The following is a 19,005-nucleotide window of genomic DNA, read 5'->3' as shown; positions in this document are numbered from 1 at the left end:
TTCAATATCCTCCCTATGGGCATTGCTAGGACACACAATGACAATGCACTTCCATTTGGAAAGGAAACTGACTTTTAAGAAATGTTTGATTTTAATGTAACCTCTCCAAACAATGACAATCCATATTTCTTTGAATGTTACAGTTTGACCCTTCAACTGGGCTGCATAGTGTCCAGTAGAATCATCCACAGCAGCAACCTGCTTTCTCCAGGAGTGGACCTGGCAGTACTGTGTCAGTTGGCAGGTGAGGAAAGAGCTGAGCTGGGTTTGTGTGTCATGTCACATTCGCCTCATCTGTCAGTGTAGTGGATTATTTCTTAAGAGACCAGAATTGGCTGCCCAGAATCTGGGCACAATCAATCTTTCCCGGCGCGGGGGACGTAGGGGAGGCCGCGAAGCAGGGGCTCATGGGAAGGCAACGGCGCCGCTTCCTGAGCAGGTGATGAAGCAGTCAGGCGACTCGTTACTCAATCCCAGCCTCAACTGTGACCAGCAGATTTCTAACTGAAATATTCTAATAAATAAAGAAATGTAGGTTGAAAACCCCTATCTCTCCTTGTATATTTTTGGTACGCATGTACTATGCAGTGGCATTCTGTCAGCTCACTGTTGCAGAAAGGGATAAGCAGATTTTTGAAAACATTGTTAGATGCTTGAACAGGCTTGAGGATTACATTTGTACCTTGCTCAACATGACCTTCACTTCCCCTGTGCAGAGATATATTCACACCCTCGTCTGAGTACTGAGAGCTGCTGCTGCGGTATCATTCACTCACTCAGCCAGACTGAAAACCAGGCCCCATATCGAAATCCACACATAACTTTATTTAAGGCTTTTTTTCTGGTACAGAACATATGCCTGTCAATCAAACAATAGTGTAAACCCTTCGTTAGAAAATAATGAGCACTTCTGCTCTCAGACAGAACACTCCTAATCTCAGACAGAACACTCCTGCTCTCAGACCGAACACTTCTGCTCTCAGACAGAACACTTCTGCTCTCAGACAGAACACTTCTGCTCTCAGACAGAACACTCCTGCTCTCAGACAGAACACTTCTGCTCTCGGACAGAACACTCCTGCTCTCAGACAGAACACTCCTGCTCTCAGACCGAACACTTCTGCTCTCAGACAGAACACTTCTGCTCTCAGACAGAACACTTCTGCTCTCAGACAGAACACTCCTGCTCTCAGACAGAACACTTCTGCTCTCGGACAGAACACTCCTGCTCTCAGACAGAACACTCCTGCTCTCAGACAAAACACTTCTGCTCTCAGACAGAACACTCCCGATCTCAGACAGAACACTCCCAATCTCAGACAGAACACTCCCAATCTCAGACAGAACACTCCTGCTCTCAGACAGAACACTCCTGCTCTCAGACAGAACACTCCTGCTCTCAGACAGAACACTCCCGCTCTCAGACAGAACACTCCTGCTCTCAGACAGAACACTCCCGCTCTCAGACAGAACACTCCTGCTCTCAGACAGAACACTCCTGCTCTCAGACAGAACACTCCCGCTCTCAGACAGAACACTCCCACTCTCAGACAGAACACTCCCGCTCTCAGACAGAACACTCCTGCTCTCAGACAGAACACTTCTGCTCTCAGACAGAACACTCCTGCTCTCAGACAGAACACTCCTGCTCTCAGACAGAATACCCCTGCTCTCAGACTCACTTTGTGTATGCAGCCCCCTGTTCCTCAGGGGACCATGAAAATGCCATGCCATAATGACTTTGCTGAGAAATAAAATTGTGTGTGTGTGTGTGTGTTTGTACAAGCTGATTTCTCTGACAAGAACCCTTTCACAAAACTAGAACAGGAGGATATTTATCTCACCAATAATTTAGCTGACTTCTCTATGTGCCGTGGGCAGGGTTTTCTTTTTGTTTTCACTTGGACCTCTACATAATTCAGAAGACACTTACTGTAGGCCATGCACATCCTTGTGCAAAAAACCTGGAAACAAAGTTTTAAAAAATTCATTCTGTCGCTCATCCTGTTCTCACTTGTTCCAATTAATGAGCTCAAACCACTTAGTGTGAAGCCTATGTCTCACACCCACAACCAATTCCCACTACGTCAGCTGTTCCAACCCCAAAACAAGACACCTGCCCTGCACAACTGCTCCAGTTCCCTGCTGCTTCAAAACCTCATTGGCTATCAACAATCTTGTCGTGACATCACAAGTCGGGGAAATCAATGTCTCTTTTTTGGTTGCTTTTGCTTCAATCACTGTCTTTTCACTCCATGGTGCAGCACAGCTCGGAGAATGAGACAAGCACAGATAGATGGAATCAATGTTTAACAGGCATTGGGATTTGGTTTCCTGGTGAAAGGGGTTTGTAATAGTATTGTCATCAGAAGCTTCCAGGAGCGAGTCATTGTTAAAAGCTTAAAGGAGCCTGCTTCCAAAGACACATGGCTGGGGAGTGACGAACGCGACTACTCTACTCCCACATAAATGAGGAGAATCAGACCCATCTCACTGACTCCCTCCCCTATAGCCCCCACAGTGGAGAAGGAACTGGCTTTAATTGCCGAATGTGAGAGAGAAACATAATTGTTATTTCCATTTAAGCCACAGTGATCAAAGCAGCCTGCACTCACAGCATACTGATGGGAGTTTTGCCTAGAGCCTGTCCTATGTACCAATCAACCTGCTAGTCTGATAGATTCAGGATGCTGCAATCACTCTTTCCCCACACTGAAAATCCTCTCCTGTTAAAAAGTGCTCTTTGTCTGTGTGGGGCAGAGGGGGAGTTCCAACCTCAGATCAAAACAGCAGCTGCAGCTGAGCTTAAACATTACAATCAACTCTAAGCAAAAACAATTTACTGCAAAGAATGTAGGAGAATGTCAATAAAGCCAACTTTGAAGATGGTTTAGTTTTATATACAGCTGGCAGAGGCCCCCCAAAAATGCACCCCAAAAATGTCATGAGGCACAAAATAAGTCTGGATGGCTGGGTTGCTGGGTGATTAGTTCGAATAGTTGGAGAATGTTGTATTTCAAATACCTTAAAAAACTTTTTGGGGCCCCAAATTATTATGCTTAATTCTATGTCATAAATATATTTATTTTTCTGTGTATGGAAGCATACCTCTTGAGCTGTCTGTATCCTCCTGACTGGTGGTTATTTATAACTAAATATGCTTCTCTGCATCTCTGCTAAAATCTGGGTAAAATATTGAAAGGAGTCTTTTTTAGTACATTTAGTAATTGCTTTTGTAGTCTACCAACCTTGCCAGCAGGCATGCCAGCTAGGATACTTAAACAAGTTAGCTACTGTAACTTCCTTGATAGCCTGAAATGGCTTCTTAGTAGCTAGTTATGAGGTTGGGAGATAGGTTACCTATCTGAGTTAGCTAAAGCCAACAATTGTTCCGTGGCTTATTAAACAACAACAACAAATTATAAAAATAAAACAGAACAAATCTGAGGGGGCACATGTCCCTGTGCCCCCTATGGGCATGACACCTCTGACAGCTGGATACATGAATGAACCATAAGAAACATAAATAATCCATTATACAACACCAGAATCTATAGAACCAAACAACTATAAAAAGTTATGAAACCACAGTGCACTATTCTTCTTCTCACAGTAGCTAACATATTGGTTGCAAACCAATCCATTACAAAATACACAAGACTATTGCTTCACTGTTTCCACTGGGGATACAGTGATAAGATAGTATTTATTTTACTCTTACACTTCTCAGAGAGCTCCTCTGGGAGGACTGGGTGGGTAGTGGGCACAGCGTGATGTGTGCAGACAGAACATAGAAAGGGACTCACCCAGGATCTGGATGGCGTTGCGTCCGGGCCGGGGCACGTGGTGCTGCTGGAGGGTCTCGTACAGCGTGGCCTGGCACAGCAGCAGGAAGCCCAGGCTAATCCACAGGCCCAGGAACAAGGACATGGCAGGGCAGACTGGGAGGGTGGCTAGAGGAAGAGGGCAGAGAGAGAGGGTTAGAGCATAGAGATAGTTAGAGGAAGCAAAATTGTATCTGTCCCATTATTGCGTCTGTGAGAGCATCGGCAGCGCCATTGAGGCCGTCTCCATTTTGAAGTTCTTCTACTACTTCTATGAGTTGATAAACAAACTGATTGGCAATTTACTGCCACATGCAGTTATGGAATGTTTGCTCACGGGTATAATTAATTGGCTGATCGCTCCTGGTGACCTGGATGGAAATATGTGATCCTTATTTAACCAATAGGAAGTACCACCCACTTGATTACTTCAAAATGGTGAAAGTCCTCCATGGCGCTGCACATGCTTAAATGGGTTATTGGGCACTGGAGTCCTCTATCTATCTCTATGGGCTATAGGAGGAGGGCAGAGAGAGGGTTAGAGACACATGACAAGGGTTGTCTAAAGGAGGAGAGAGAAAAGAGTAAGTGGGTGATAGAGGGTGGCCTACAAAAGAGATGGGAGAGATATGGAAAAACACTAACCAAATTACATATGTTAGGAAAGGTGAAGACAGAAAAAAGGGCTCTTTGAGGTGAAATTGAAAAAAGGTATACACATGAAATGACATGAGCGACATTGGGGAAGGACCATCTCAGGATAATCAAAAAACCTCTATCTGAAGAGAAAGAGACTTGGTCAAGCTTGTCAAACATCATCATACATGAGAACTGAAAATGATTGTAACATGACTAATACAGACAATACAATGTATTGTATGAGGTAGCTACTGAGAAAACAGGACCATTAAAGCCACAGTGTAGCATTTGAAGGACATTACTGCAATATGGTCACCTCTCCCACGATGGGCATTTTTGACGAGTTCCCCAAAAAACTGCAATCGGGAAAAATATCACAAATCAACCAAGCTTGTGTCCAAGCTTGTGCATATGCTCCTGTTTAGCTGTAAACGGATGTCCTTCCCAAAGTACTGCACGTCATGTGCGCAACTCAAAAATCAAACATGGCTTGACACTCACCTGTCTTGATCAATGAGAGAAGATAAACATACTCTAAGACGACAGCGTATACATTGTTGGATTACTTCATAGACAAAACTTTTTTTTCTTTTTCTTTTCTTTTTCTTTCTAAATTCCAATGTTCCACCTGTAACAAGCCATGGAGGTTTAGAAGACACTGGTGCTTGCCGAATTAAGAATTAAGAAAGTATCGGCAAGTAAAAGTTGGTAGAGCATGTTCTGATTAGGGCTAAACAGGAGCTTTGAATCAACAGCTATAACTAGCTAATTAAATTAGTAGGCTAATTTATTTATTTATTTTTTATTTTTTTTATTTCACCTTTATTTAACCAGGTAAGCAAGTTGAGAACAAGTTCTCATTTACAATTGCGACCTGGCCAAGATAAAGCAAAGCAGTTCGACACATACAACGACACAGAGTTACACATGGAGTAAAACAAACATACAGTCAATAATACAGTAAAAAAAAAATATAAAAAAAAAAAAACAAGTCTATATACAATGTGAGCAAATTAGGTGAGAAGGGAGGTAAAGGCAAAAAGGCCATGGTGGCAAAGTAAATACAATATAGCAAGTAAAACACTGGAATGGTAGTTTTGCAATGGAAGAATGTGCAAAGTAGAAATAAAAATAATGGGGTGCAAAGGAGCAAAATAAATAAATAAATTAAATACAGTTGGGAAAGAGGTAGTTGTTTGGGCTAAATTATAGGTGGGCTATGTACAGGTGCAGTAATCTGTAAGATGCTCTGACAGTTGGTGCTTAAAGCTAGTGAGGGAGATAATTGTTTCCAATTTAAGAGATTTTTGTAGTTCGTTCCAGTCATTGGCAGCAGAGAACTGGAAGGAGAGGCGGCCAAAGAAAGAATTGGTTTTGGGGGTGACTAGAGAGATATACCTGCTGGAGCGTGTGCTACAGGTGGGAGATGCTATGGTGACCAGCGAGCTGAGATAAGGGGGGACTTTACCTAGCAGGGTCTTGTAGATGACATGGAGCCAGTGGGTTTGGCGACGAGTATGAAGCGAGGGCCAGCCAACGAGAGCGTACGGGTCGCAATGGTGGGTAGTATATGGGGCTTTGGTGACAAAACGGATAGCACTGTGATAGACTAATGATGATAGTAGTTTGATTTGATATTGGCTACACACAATGTACACACTGTAGCCTATCAGCTCAAAACATAAAGGTCAAAAGTTTGGACGCAGCTACTCATTCAAGGGTATTTCTTCATTTTTTACTATTTTCTACATTTTAGAATAATAGTGAAGACATCAAAATTATGAAATAACACATACTGTATGGAATCATGTGGTAACCAAAAGTGTTAAACAAATCGAAATATATTTTATATTTGAGATTGTTCAAAAAAGCCACCCTTTGCCTTGATGACAGCTTTGCACACGCTTGGCATTCTCTCAACCAGCTTAATGAGATAGTCACCTGGCACGCATTTCAATTCACAGCTGTGCCTTGATAAAAGTTCATTAGTGGGTTTTCTTTCCTCCTTACTGTGTTTGAGCCAATCAGTTGTGTTGGGACAAGGTAGGGGTAGTATACAGAAGATAGCCCTATTTGGTAAAAGACCAAGTCCATATTATGGCAAGAACAGCTCAAATAAGCAAAGAAAAACTACAGTCCCATCATTACTTTAAGACCCGAAGGTCGATCAATCCGGAAAATGTCAAGAACTTTGAAAGTTTCTTCAAGTGCAGTCGCAAAAACTATCAAGTGCTATGATGAAACTGGCTCTCATGAGGACCGCCACAGGAAAGGAAGACCCAGAGTTACTTCTGCTGCAGAGGATAAGTTCATTAGAGTTACCAGCCTCAGAAATTGCAAACCAAATACATTTTTTTTACTAGACAAGTCAGTTAAGAACAAATTATTTTTTCCCATGACAGCCTAGGAACAGTGGGTTAACTGCCTTGCTTAGGGGCAGGACTACAGATTTATACCTTGTCAGCTCAGGGATTTGATCTTGCAACCTTTTGGTTACTATCCAACACTCTAACCACTAGGATACCTGCTGCCCACTAGGCTACCTGCTTCACAGAGTTCAAGTAACAGACACATCTCAATATCAACTGTTCAGAGGACTCTGCGTGAATCAGGCCTTCATGGTTGAATCACTGCAAAGAAACAACTACTAAACGACAGCAATAAGAAGAGAACACTTGCTTGGACCAAGAAGCATGAGCAATAGACATTAGACTGGTGGAAATCTGTCCTTTGGTCCAAATTTGAGATTTTTCGTTCCAACCACCGTGTCTTGTAAGACGCAGAGTAGGTGAACGGATTATCTCCAAATGTGTGGTTCCCACGTGAAGCATGGAGGAGGAGGAGGAGGTGTGAAGGTGTGGGGGTGCTTTGAAGGTGACAGTCAGTGATTAATTTAAATTTCAAGGCACACTTAACCAGGATAGCTACCCCAGCATTCTACAGCGATACACCATCCCATCTGGTTTGCGCTTAGTGGGACTATAGTTTGTTTTTCAACAGGACAATGACCCAACACACCTACAGGCTGTGTAAGGGCTTTTTGACCAAGAAGGAGAGTGATGGAGTGTTGCATCAGATGACCTGGCCTCCACAATGACCTGACCTAATACCAATTGAGACGGTTTGGGATGAGTTGGACCCCAGAGTGAAGGAAAAGCAGCCAACAAGTGCTCAGCATATGTGGAAACTCCTTCAAAACTGTTGGAAAAGAATTCCAAGTGAAGCTGTCATCAAGCGAAAGGGTGGCTATTTTGAAAAATCTCAAATCTCAAATATATTTTGATTTGTTTAACACTTGTGTTATTTCATAGTTTTGATGTCTTCACTATTTTGTACAATGTAGAAATGTCAGATGGTGGGTGTAGCTGGTGCATGAAGTCAGGCGCAGGAGAACAGAATGAGTGAGCAGCGTACTTTAATCAAAATAAAGGCACAAGGTAAACATACGCTTGACCAACAATAAACTGTATTCAATTACGCACGGGTGTAAACAGCACCCATCAAAAAACAGCCATAACGTACCAAATGAACATAGAAACAATCACGCACAAAAACATGGGGGAAACAGAGGGTTAAATACATGAACATGTAATTGGGGAATGGAACCAGGTGTGTAGAAAACAAAGACAAAACTAATGGAAAATGAAAGGTGGATCGGCGATGGCTAGAAGACCGGTGACTGCCGAATGCCGCCCGAACAAGGAGAGGGACCGACTTCGGCGGAAGTCATGACAAGAAAATAGTAAAAATAAAGAAAAACCCTTGAATGAGTAGGTGTGTCCAAACTTTTGAATGGTACTGTATGTTTCAATTTTAGGATATGCTCAGAGTCATTTTCATCTCTGATGCTGGAACAGTGTAGTGTCAACACAGTTGAATGTGAAATGAAAACAGTACACATAAAGGCATAATGAGACACCTTGGCCATTCATTAAACGATAGCCTAATGGCTGCTGAAGGCTGACATATGGACCCACACCTCTCCCTCCCTCACTGGGAATAAGAACTCCTACTCTCCAGGTGTTACTACGTCCTCTCCTCTCAGCTCCATTCTGATACAAATGGGGAGATTCTCATTTGGGACAAGTCCGTTCTCGCCTCCGTCCTCCTCTCCTCTATGAACCGGAAACCGATAAGCGGTCGAGTGGTCGAGGAGAATGTCAATTTGTTAGTGTCCACTCCTCAATAGCCTCGTCTCTCCAAGGACACTCATGAGTATCCTTTCAGCGGCTAGTGCGGAACTGTTTTAAATCCGCCACACCCCCTTTGAATCATCGTTGAGCTAAACCAATTGAGATTCTCCCATGCTCATGGTCCTGCATTCACTAAAGCAACCGCTTCCTATCCAGCCAAAACTGCAGTGGTCATTGTCTCTCCCAGTCATTTTCATGTCCCTCCCCATTTGTAAAAAAACGACCTGGGCCCATATTTATAAACCATCTCAGAGTAGGACTGCCGATCCAGGATCAGGTCCTTCCTGTCCATATAATCTTATACATTATTATTTGAAAGGCATTCCTACTTTAAGAGAATATGAATTCAGGTCCTGCACCCAAGTTGTGTATCATTGTTTCTCCATTCTCTCTATTAAGGGACTATAATACAATGCTTACTTTTCGGTTTTACCCAGTTTACCATTATTATAACAGTAATTTTCTAACTACAAGTCACCATTAAAACATTATGTTCAGAGATATGTGCAGGTTCATTCACTTGCTTCTCCTTGTTTGGTTATCTTCATGTCAATAACTATGACTAGCCAATATCAAGCATTTGGTTTTAAAAACTTTTAGTACTTTATTTACATGGTACACTTAAAGGTAGACTCAGCTAAATGATGTTGCCACGAGCATCACTGCAGACACAAGACTTCGCTCTCACACAGTCACACACAAAATCTGTGAATGGGCACGGGTTCTCTTCACGCTGTTCGATGGTAGTAGTCACCAAAAAACAGAGAAGTTGAGGGACGTTTTACCCCAAGACACCCTACAATATTTCCCACCATCAGACATGCACTTCCTGTTCCTAGGGGGCTGGGGTGCCAGATTTGGTGCTCATGCATGCCCAGTTTGGAGGCGCCAAATGTGGCACAGTGGTTAACATTCTCCCTGTTTGTTATTTTGAAAATATAAAACATATGAGCTCCATACCATTTGTAGTTGATGATGTCATGACGTTGCCCTCTTTGGGTATAGCAAGCCCCATCCCCCTCTCCCTGCCTCCCCCTTTCCTCCTTCAACTAGGCTGCTGTGGTCAGAGAGACGTCATAAATTCCTGAGGATCTCCTCATGGACACACAGTATAGAGAGAGTACATTTTCATAGAGCACAAAGGAATTTCTTCCACCTCACAGAACTTGAGGTACAAACAAATTTCATGTTCCGGAGAAAGTATAAAAGATCGGTGAAGAATCCAGCTACGAACTGGTCCATTTGTTACAACTTGGGGAAGCTCATGGAAGACGGTGTGGCCACATTACCATAACGCTGTTTATATAATAGCCTCAGGTATGAGGTTTACATCTAATTGTTGTATAAGATGAATGAGTGAGTATGATACTGTTTGTAGTAGTGTGGAATATGATTTTGGACTGTTTAATGAAATAAAATCCAATTCCCTTTTGATTTGAACTAAATCAGAGGACCGCCCCTGAGCCCAGTTAGGGTCAGGCATCCTGAGACAGCCCCTTTTCTGCAGACCATGTTTTTCTCCATTAGGAGAGGACGAAGGTTGCTGAATCTTTTAACCATCCACATGGTTAAACTCTTAGACTATCGATACCGACAGAATAAGAACAAGGCTTTGATATTAATTACTAGTTTGCAGCTAGGAATTCGGTATCATTGAATGTGAAGAACGACAACCACCGAAACATCCATTCTATAACGAAACAAATTAATGTCACTCTGAACTATGCCCTCTAACAACAATCAAGAGAGAATTTTTTTCTTGTGTAAAATATAAGAATTTCAATTGTTATAAGTATCACTCTGTAGTGACTTCTTAGTCGACCCCCACTTCCCCTTTTGTCTAACAAGCCGCCATGCCGGTTTAGCCCACTAGGGCACATTCTCCTATCATTTCTTGTAACCATATTTACTGTATGTTTATGCATTTCTGTGAATTACTTAGTTAGTAATAAATAAATGATTTAAGACAATTGATGTATGGATGACTCATAGTGAAGACTGGGTTTGTGCAGATAACCAACGATTTACGACGTTTGGAATGAGACTAACGTGAGGTAAAGTAAATAATGAATTAATTCGAAGACTAATTGATCAGATAAAATATCTGAAAAGTTATTTTAGGAAATGATAACTTTGTAATCTGAATATTTTTCCTTGGTGCCCCGACTTCCTAGTTAATTACAGTTACATGATTAATCAGTTGATTGCGTAATACTAATTACAGAGAATCTTTGAAAAAAAACGAAGTCTTCAATTTAATGATAGTAAAGACACGACAATGAATAGTATGGATGTTTTACCTAACTATGTACTCATACCATTTATTGAGTGTAACAATGAGATGTATTTTATCAATCTAAAATACTCTTGAGAAGTGAACTGCCTATTCAAGTCAAATGCTGAACACTGATCACCTTGCTGTAAAATAAAACATCTGACTTCCCCTGAAAGAGTGCAGCGCCTTCCTGCCATCTTCCTGGGCCGTGAACCACATTAGGCCGAATGCTTTGCCACAGATTGCCAACAGTGAGTTGTCCTCTTGGTTTAAGTGTGTTATTGTATTAATTTGATAATGGAGAAAGACCTAGACTGAGACCACCTGTTATCCTGGTTGTATTATGCTAATTACTTCTTAGTTATTACTGAAAAAGGGTTTCACATTTATAAATGGTGAGAACAATTGCTTCAAAGACAATTTTAAGTGCAGAGTCATTCACACATAGGCCTACACATCAGTGGTGATTTTAGCATGTCAATCTTTCCAATTTTGGGGTGGACGGATGCCAACAAAGAAACTACACAATATAACACTAAACAATACATGAATTGCACTATAATGCTGGGAAACGGTGGCCATAAACTGTTAGGGTTTACATAAATCTGTCCTAACAGCAGAGATTTTATTTTCAGCACCATGGAGTGAATCCTTACCACTGCTACACCTGACTATCAGCGGAGCACTGCAATAGTTCATTCAGCCTCATTTACTACCTTTTAAAATAACATAGCTGATATGGCTGACTTGCTTAAAAACAAATGTGGTTTCTACTGACAATCATAATCTCCCCGTACACCAAGTCAGAACCATAAAATAAATAAAGGGGTCATATAAACAGACAATGAAAGCTCTTACAATGTTCGATGATGACATTTCTCTAAAACAGGCTATAGGCTACATATGCACCACCAACAGCTAACAGCTTACTACTCAACATACACTTATTATTACTTTCTTAGCTACAGTATACATATCTCCCTGGCATATTACATAATTTATGCAGCAGCATACAATACATTTTGGACTCACCTTGTTGTGCTGTGCTCACTTGAACAGGAAGGTGTCACGGTGGTCCTTCGTGGGCAAATTTTGTCATCAACCTTTGTCATCAAAGTGGCAGGTAGCCTAGTGGTTAGAGCGATGGGCCAGTAACCGAAAGGTTGCAAGATCAAATCCCTGAGCTGACAAGGTAAAAAAAATCTGTCGTTCTGCCCTGAACAAAGCAGTTAACTCACTGTTCCTAGGCTGTCATTGTAAATACAAATTTGTTCTTAACTGACTTGCCTAGTTAAATAAATGTAATCAAATCCTGGCATTCTCTGGATTGATGGTGCATTCAAGACAAATGGGAACTTGGGAAATAAACAAGGTTGAATCATGATGTCAGTGATCTTTAGGTCGGAGCTCTAAAAAGAGGACGAGTTCCCAACTTGCAATTCTGAGATGGATGACCGTTTAAAATGTATTTTCCCAGTCTGAGCTTGTTCTTTCCAAGTTCCCAGTTGTCTTGAACTCACTGAAGTCTGAGATTTCCCAGTTCCGAGTTTCCAGTTGTTTTGAATGCGGTAGAAGTCATGCTGGATTGACAGCATGGCCAATGTTAAATGCTTATCTTATAAGCTTGGAAAAGAGACCCTTCAACCCAGACTTGGACCACACACCACTACACTGAATAGCAGGCTAGTGATTGCTTTGCAATGCTTGCAGTTAGCCACTGATTCCTTCCAAACCACTCAATGTCGAATTTGCAATTTCCAATTTGTTGTGTAATGTTTATGTCCAATGGCAGATGAGCACTGATACATTTTATTTATAATTTCTCTTCATCATTTCTCATCATATGACAAAGATTAAAAAGGATTTGTCCGTAGATTGTCGACTTGATTCATGACGATGACTGCTAGCTTCCTAGCTAAGATTTTGAAAGTATGATGTTGACATGATCAGTCCAATCAAAGCTATGGTAGATATAACATGATTTGATGCCGTTTTATCTGTGGCCAACGATCTTGAGCCTTCTTGGATGGACACTCTAATGTAACTCTATGGCAGCACCCAAGGGGCTTTTCGAGCTCTGCTCATAGATTTAGTGGTGAAGTAGTGTCTCCATGAGTGACAGAACATTGAGCCAATCACGGGGCAACTAGAGAACATTACCAACCCTTATGCTCCGTGTTTTCAGATGGCTGCCCCACCACCACAGAAAGCACTGATCTAGGCTGAACACCTGCATTTTGGAGCTGCCTTACTCAACAAAGCAAAAAAAGAGACAATGTTTGTATTCGGCTTTATTAACTCAATTATATATTATTTTACATTGTTTGCAAACTGATATGTGACACATTCATTCCAAAATAACATGCAAAACAGGCAACAAATATATTTATATATATATTATTTTTTTATTTATTATTTAGCTGACCTGAATGACAGGTCGCCACTGCTACACATATACAGTATTTAGGCTATTCCGTTGCCTTCAGATGTGCTAGCCTATAGCTTGGTGTGTGCATGTCGATTCGAGAAAAAGTTTACATTCTCCCCTCTACCCTGAAATGACATTGAGACTAGCCTACTGAATATTCAACATGCAGAAATTAAGCATAACCTATAATTAGTCTTATTATCGGCATATTGTAATCCCATCTCCTGCAATAAATTCGCTATAATCCTACATTTTGTGGAAATGTGAACTGTTCCCTGGGGAATGTTTTTTAACACGCTGTGTTTCTAGCAAGTTCCTGAGAAAAAAACGTAGTCTTTTGCCTGAACAACAGCATGGAGAGAAACTGCTCTTTTGTCCTCTCCGCCTTTCGGTTCAGCTCTGAGCAACTCTCCGACTGTCGGAACTCATTCATGTCAAAGAAGAAATGTGGTCCTGATCGACAGCGCGAGAGAATAGGGATGGAGAGGTGGCGGAGAAAGATATTCAGACCGCACCACACAGGCATGCTTATGCATTTTAATGTAAACGGACAACTTTTACGAGTAAATAGCAGACACATGAAAAATAAATCACCTTATCAGGGCTAGTAGGATATTTGTATACAAATGACTTTTCGTTAGAATTCTTACCTCCGTGGTTTTCAATGAATAAACAAGGAATGTGCACTTCATGCAGGATTTACCATTTGCGCATCTGTTTAACTAGCCGTTTGGTCTCTGCTTTGCAGTCTAATTAGACCATTGATTGATATGTTCCTGATGGTTGTGGACTTCGTAATTGGTAATGACGGCATTTACATTGTATTTTTACAAGTATACCATGTCCTGCCAATTTAGACTAAACACGAGACCATGCCCCCTGCCCGGACACACCTGCGCACCATCTCGGCAGGATATAGATGTTTAGCCTTCCCGACAACATAGGTATAATGGGGCAATTTTATATGGTAAGTAAATTGCTTCTTTTGATACGGTTAGATTAGGTTAGCCTGTATAAAAATAACACATTTAAATAGAATAGACTTGATCTCGATTGCATGTAACAATTTCACATCTCAATATAGGCGAATAACTGTGTTTGTAATATGGCATGAAAATGGATTAATAATATTGACTGTGAAAAGCCACTTGGTCTGGACTAGAACATTTGAATTTTGCAGCCTTGTCTTTAAAAAAAAGGATGAGACTGACATCTCTGCCCTACTTAGAACTAACTGCCTGTAACTTTAAAATATATCAGTCAACACAAAATATTTGGTATGTCCTAAAACAGACATATATCTACAATGTCCATAGCCTACTCTCCTTCATTAAAACATACAATTGTTCAATCCAACAGAGATATGTAGGTTGTGTCACATGCTCTGCCTGTCTGTCGCTCACAGCTCATACCTGTCATCATTATTCAGTTACTCCTGGAGCCCTTCCACTTCTTACCAACATAACAGCTAGCCGTATTTTATAACATTTCCATCAGATTTCTTTAAATAATAGTATATTTTGCAGAAGGAACAGAATATAATCAGAAAGCAGCAACAGTCTCAGAGAATAACTCCACAGCCTTACCTGAGTGGTCTGTCTGGTCAACAGAAAGGGTCCCCTGCTGTCAGTATCACCGTCTGTTCAACAGACTCACAAAGCTGTCTTAAATCCATCCATAGCCTGAGGCCAGGGATTCCCAACAAAGTTCCAGGTGTAAAGAAGAACAACGCTGCAGGATAAGAGGGGGAGAAGCTCTGTTGTTTCTGCCTCGTCCGCTTACCCCCCTCGATTCTCTCTGTCCGTCAGAAATCCTGGGAGTGCGGTCACCAGAAACCACCTCAGCTCACAGGAATGACACGCTGTTACAAACTAGTCAGTGTTTACAAGATGGAAGGCTGCTCATATCACCTTTAGATCAGTACTGTGAAGGTAAAATCCCTCTCGTGACGACAGAACGTTCACTTGCCTCCTCACTTCTCACACACGGACTGAGATCAGCTCCAGCGGAACGACAGTTCTGTCTCCTCTTGGCTCCGTCCCCCCATTGAGAAGCTGCGCTGATTATGTGTGTGAGGCTCAGCCCTCTTTCCAAAGCACTAAGTAGTGTGTGTCTGTGTGAGTCTATTATAATACAGCCCAGCCAGAGAGAAAAAGAGAGAGAGAGAGCTGGATCACATCACATGTCTTAAAGCAAGACTGCCCACTTCTGCATTGGGACTATCGTCTAATGAAGCATGCCTATTAAGCCCCTCCACTTCACCATACCATGAGACATAACGCTCTGTGGTTTCTTCTTATGAAAATATCTCACAGTTTACCACAATAATATGCTGTTATGTTTTCTCAAAATGATTCCTTAGACAGAACTCTGGCCTTACTGAGGTGATACCTGACTTTGGCCATTCACCCCACTTTCTGTGTGTGTTTATGTGTGTGTAAGTGTGTTTGTGTGTGTTGATACGGATTGAGAGGGTGTGGGATATGAGTGAATGTGCCTCTTTTACCCATTGCCTTCCAGCGTTTGAAAAGAGATTGAAATATGCTCAGAGCTTTAACTAGATGCTTTAACTAGAAAGGAGTCCGCCACATCCAAGCTCTGTAATCAACACATTATCCAGCGCTGGCTGCTTGTCTGGCTTGCTTTTTATGGTGGCATTGAGGCTTTGTTTAGCACCCAGCTCCTCTGGTCATCTCACACCTCCCAAACAAAGTTACATCTGCCACAGCTGGCATGGTAACCAAGCATTCCCCCGATCATTGACAAACTGAATCTGCTGGCTCAGTAGGAGAGACATCCTTTGTTTTTCACTTTGTTGTTGTTGCTAGTGTTCATAGGGGGACCTGGAGTGTGTAAAATAGGGGGCAGACCACCTACCTTCTTCTATGTGTAGGAGTTCACCTTTAGCCAGACCTAGTGTGAACCGGCTATGTTTATGCCAATCAGCCACACCGGCCAGAGCGGTCTCTCCCAGCCTGGAATTTCACAGAAAATGAAACCAACTCATGCAGGTCACACAGCACAGCTGAAGCATCAAGCTAGCAAGCTGTATGTGTGTGGGTGTGTGTGTTTGTCTATGTGTGATTGTGCATATGTATTTCTGTACATTCATTTCTATGTGTGTATTTATTGAAACATGCATGTGTGCAAAAGTGTGTGTTCGCAAGAGAGCTGCAACGCTGTGAAGCTGTGAACATGTGTAGTAGTAAGTTAACGTTGTCAGCTCCCTGCCAACTGGTTCTTGATATGTTTGAGATGGTAACTCTCCGTTCACCTGGGGCAGTGGTCATCTAAGCCAGAGGGCAAAGCAGACCCGCTGTGTGCTCCTTTCCTTTGTTTGTTCTTGCCTCTGCTTGAGCGTGTCAGGCAGATGCAAGCAGGCAGCCCAGAGTTAAGAGTAGTAGGGGAGGTGTGGCCGGGGGCTGAACGGGAAAAATACAGTCCAACAAAATGGACGGAGAGAGAGATTGATATGTATTATTCTCTCTGTTGGGTTACACAAAAGGAAGGTGCCTTGCCCAGCACATCACTAAGGTAACCTGCCTAAATGACTACCGACCCGTAGCACTCACAGCTGTAGCCATGAAGTGCTTTGAAAGGCTGGTCATGGCTCACATCAACACCATCATCCCAGAAACCCTAGACCCACTCCAATTTGCATAACGCCCCAACAGATCCACAGATGATGCAATCTCTATGGCACTCCACACTGCCCTTTCCCACCTGGAAAAAAGGAACACCTATGTGAGAATGCTATTCATTGACTACAGCTCAACGTTCAACACCATAGCAACCTCGAAGCTCAATAAGCTAAGGACCCTGGGACTAAACACCTCCCTCTGTAACTGGATCCTGGACTTCCTGACGGGACACTCCCAGGTGGTAATGGTAGGTAATAACACATCTGCCACGCTGATCCTCAACACAGGGGCCCCTCAGGGGAGCGTGCTCAGCCCCCTCCTGTATTCCCTGTTCACTCATGACTGCACGGCCAGGCACGACTCCAAGACCATCATTAAATTTGCCGATGGCACAACAGTGTTAGGCCTGATCACCGAAAACAATGAGGTAGCCTATAGGGAGGAGACCTGGCCGTGAGGTGCCAGGACAACAACCTCTCCCTCAACGTGATCAATACAAAGGAGATGATTGTGGACTACAGAAAAAAGAGGACGGAGCACGCACCCATTCTCATCGACGAGGCTGCAGTGGAGCAGGTTGAGAACTTTAAGTTCCTTGGCGTCCACATCATCAACAAACTAACATGGTCCAAGCACACCATGACAGTTGTAAAGTGGGTATGACAAAACCTAATCCCCCTCAGGAGACTGAAAAGATTTGGCATGGGTCCTCAGATCCTCAAAAGGTTCTACAGCTGCACCATAGAGAGCATCCTGACTGGTTGCATCACTGCCTGTTACGGCAACTGCTCGGCCTCCGACTGCAAGGCACTACAGAGGGCAGTGCGAATGGCCCGGTACATCACTGGGGCCAAGCTTCCTGCCATCCAGGACCTCTATACCAGGCCGTGTCATAGGAAGGCCCTAAAAATTGTCAAAGACTCCAGCCACCCTAGTCATAGACTGCTCTCCCTGTTACCACACGGCAAGTGGTACCGGAGCGCCAAGTCTAGGTCCAAGAGGCTTCTACCCCAAGCCATAAGACTCCTGAGCATCTTGTCAAATGGCTACCCAGACTATTCACATTACCCTCCCCACCTCCCCTCTCCACAAAACTGCCACCCTCTGTTGTCATCTCTGCATAGTCATTTTAATTAACTCTATCTACAGTACGTGTACATACTACCTCAACTAACCGGTGCCCCCGCACATTTACTCTGTACGGGCACCCCCCTGTATATATTGTTATTTTTTACTGCTGCTCTTTAATTACTTGTTACTTTCATCTCTTATTCTTATCTGTAGTTTTTTAAAACTGCACTGTCCGTTAGGGGCTCATAAGTAAACATTTCACTGTAAGGTTGTAGTCAGTGCATGTGACTAATACAATTTGATTTGATTTGATTTTGATTTGGGTACCTGCAGTGGAAAATTGGAACTGTAAAAAAGTGTTCTTTATATAAATGAGATTTAAACAACAGTTGGACAGATCCTACAGCCCTCTCAGACTCAACAACCCTGAAGCAATTATCAGTAGACAATAAATCATTATTAAAAACGGAGCTCACCCAAAATGAAGTATTATATACTGTTAAAACATTCATGTGGAGAAAAGCACCAGGAATGGATAGCTTTCCGATAGAATTATGATTCAACATTAATGTGGAGAAAAGCACCAGGAATGGATAGCTTTCCCATAGAATTAGGATTCAACATTATTGTGGAGAAAAGCATCAGGAATGGATAGCTTTCCCATAGAATTAGGATTCAACATTTTGGGATAAAGTTGCTCCCCTATTTACACAAATGACAACACACATGTCACTAAATGTTGTGCTTCCCAGGTCCATGTATCAAACATTGCTTTCAGTTATATTCAAACCAGGGAAATCTGGAGGGTCCCCTGCTGATAATAGACCCTTACGTTTAATAAACTGTGACAATAAAATAATAACAAAACTTATAAGCAATAAAATGGCAAAAGTCTTTACCAGACTTGATATCAATCAAACTGTGTTTATAAAAA

General features: G+C 42.3%; 1 protein-coding gene across 2 annotated transcripts in view; it reads right to left on the bottom strand.

Annotated features, from left to right (window-relative positions):
• LOC115143324 (chemokine-like protein TAFA-1) overlaps positions 1-15,438 on the bottom strand; it is a 261,611-nt gene extending 246,173 nt beyond the window's left edge. For both annotated transcript variants that reach the window (XM_029683618.2, XM_029683617.2), the window contains exons 1-2: positions 14,946-15,438; positions 3,807-3,953 (exon numbers count right to left, since the gene is read on the bottom strand). In XM_029683618.2, the coding sequence (XP_029539478.1) occupies positions 3,807-3,930 (124 nt within the window). In that variant the 5' untranslated portion in view covers positions 3,931-3,953; positions 14,946-15,438. The remainder of the gene's footprint in view (positions 1-3,806; positions 3,954-14,945) is intronic.
• Positions 15,439-19,005: the final 3,567 nt, after the last annotated feature.

This window comes from Oncorhynchus nerka, linkage group LG15 (assembly GCF_034236695.1).
Source record: "Oncorhynchus nerka isolate Pitt River linkage group LG15, Oner_Uvic_2.0, whole genome shotgun sequence".
NCBI classification, from domain to species: domain Eukaryota; kingdom Metazoa; phylum Chordata; class Actinopteri; order Salmoniformes; family Salmonidae; genus Oncorhynchus; species Oncorhynchus nerka.
The sequence above is the reverse complement of the archived record's forward strand: the minus strand, read 5'-3'. Positions and strand labels throughout refer to the sequence as shown.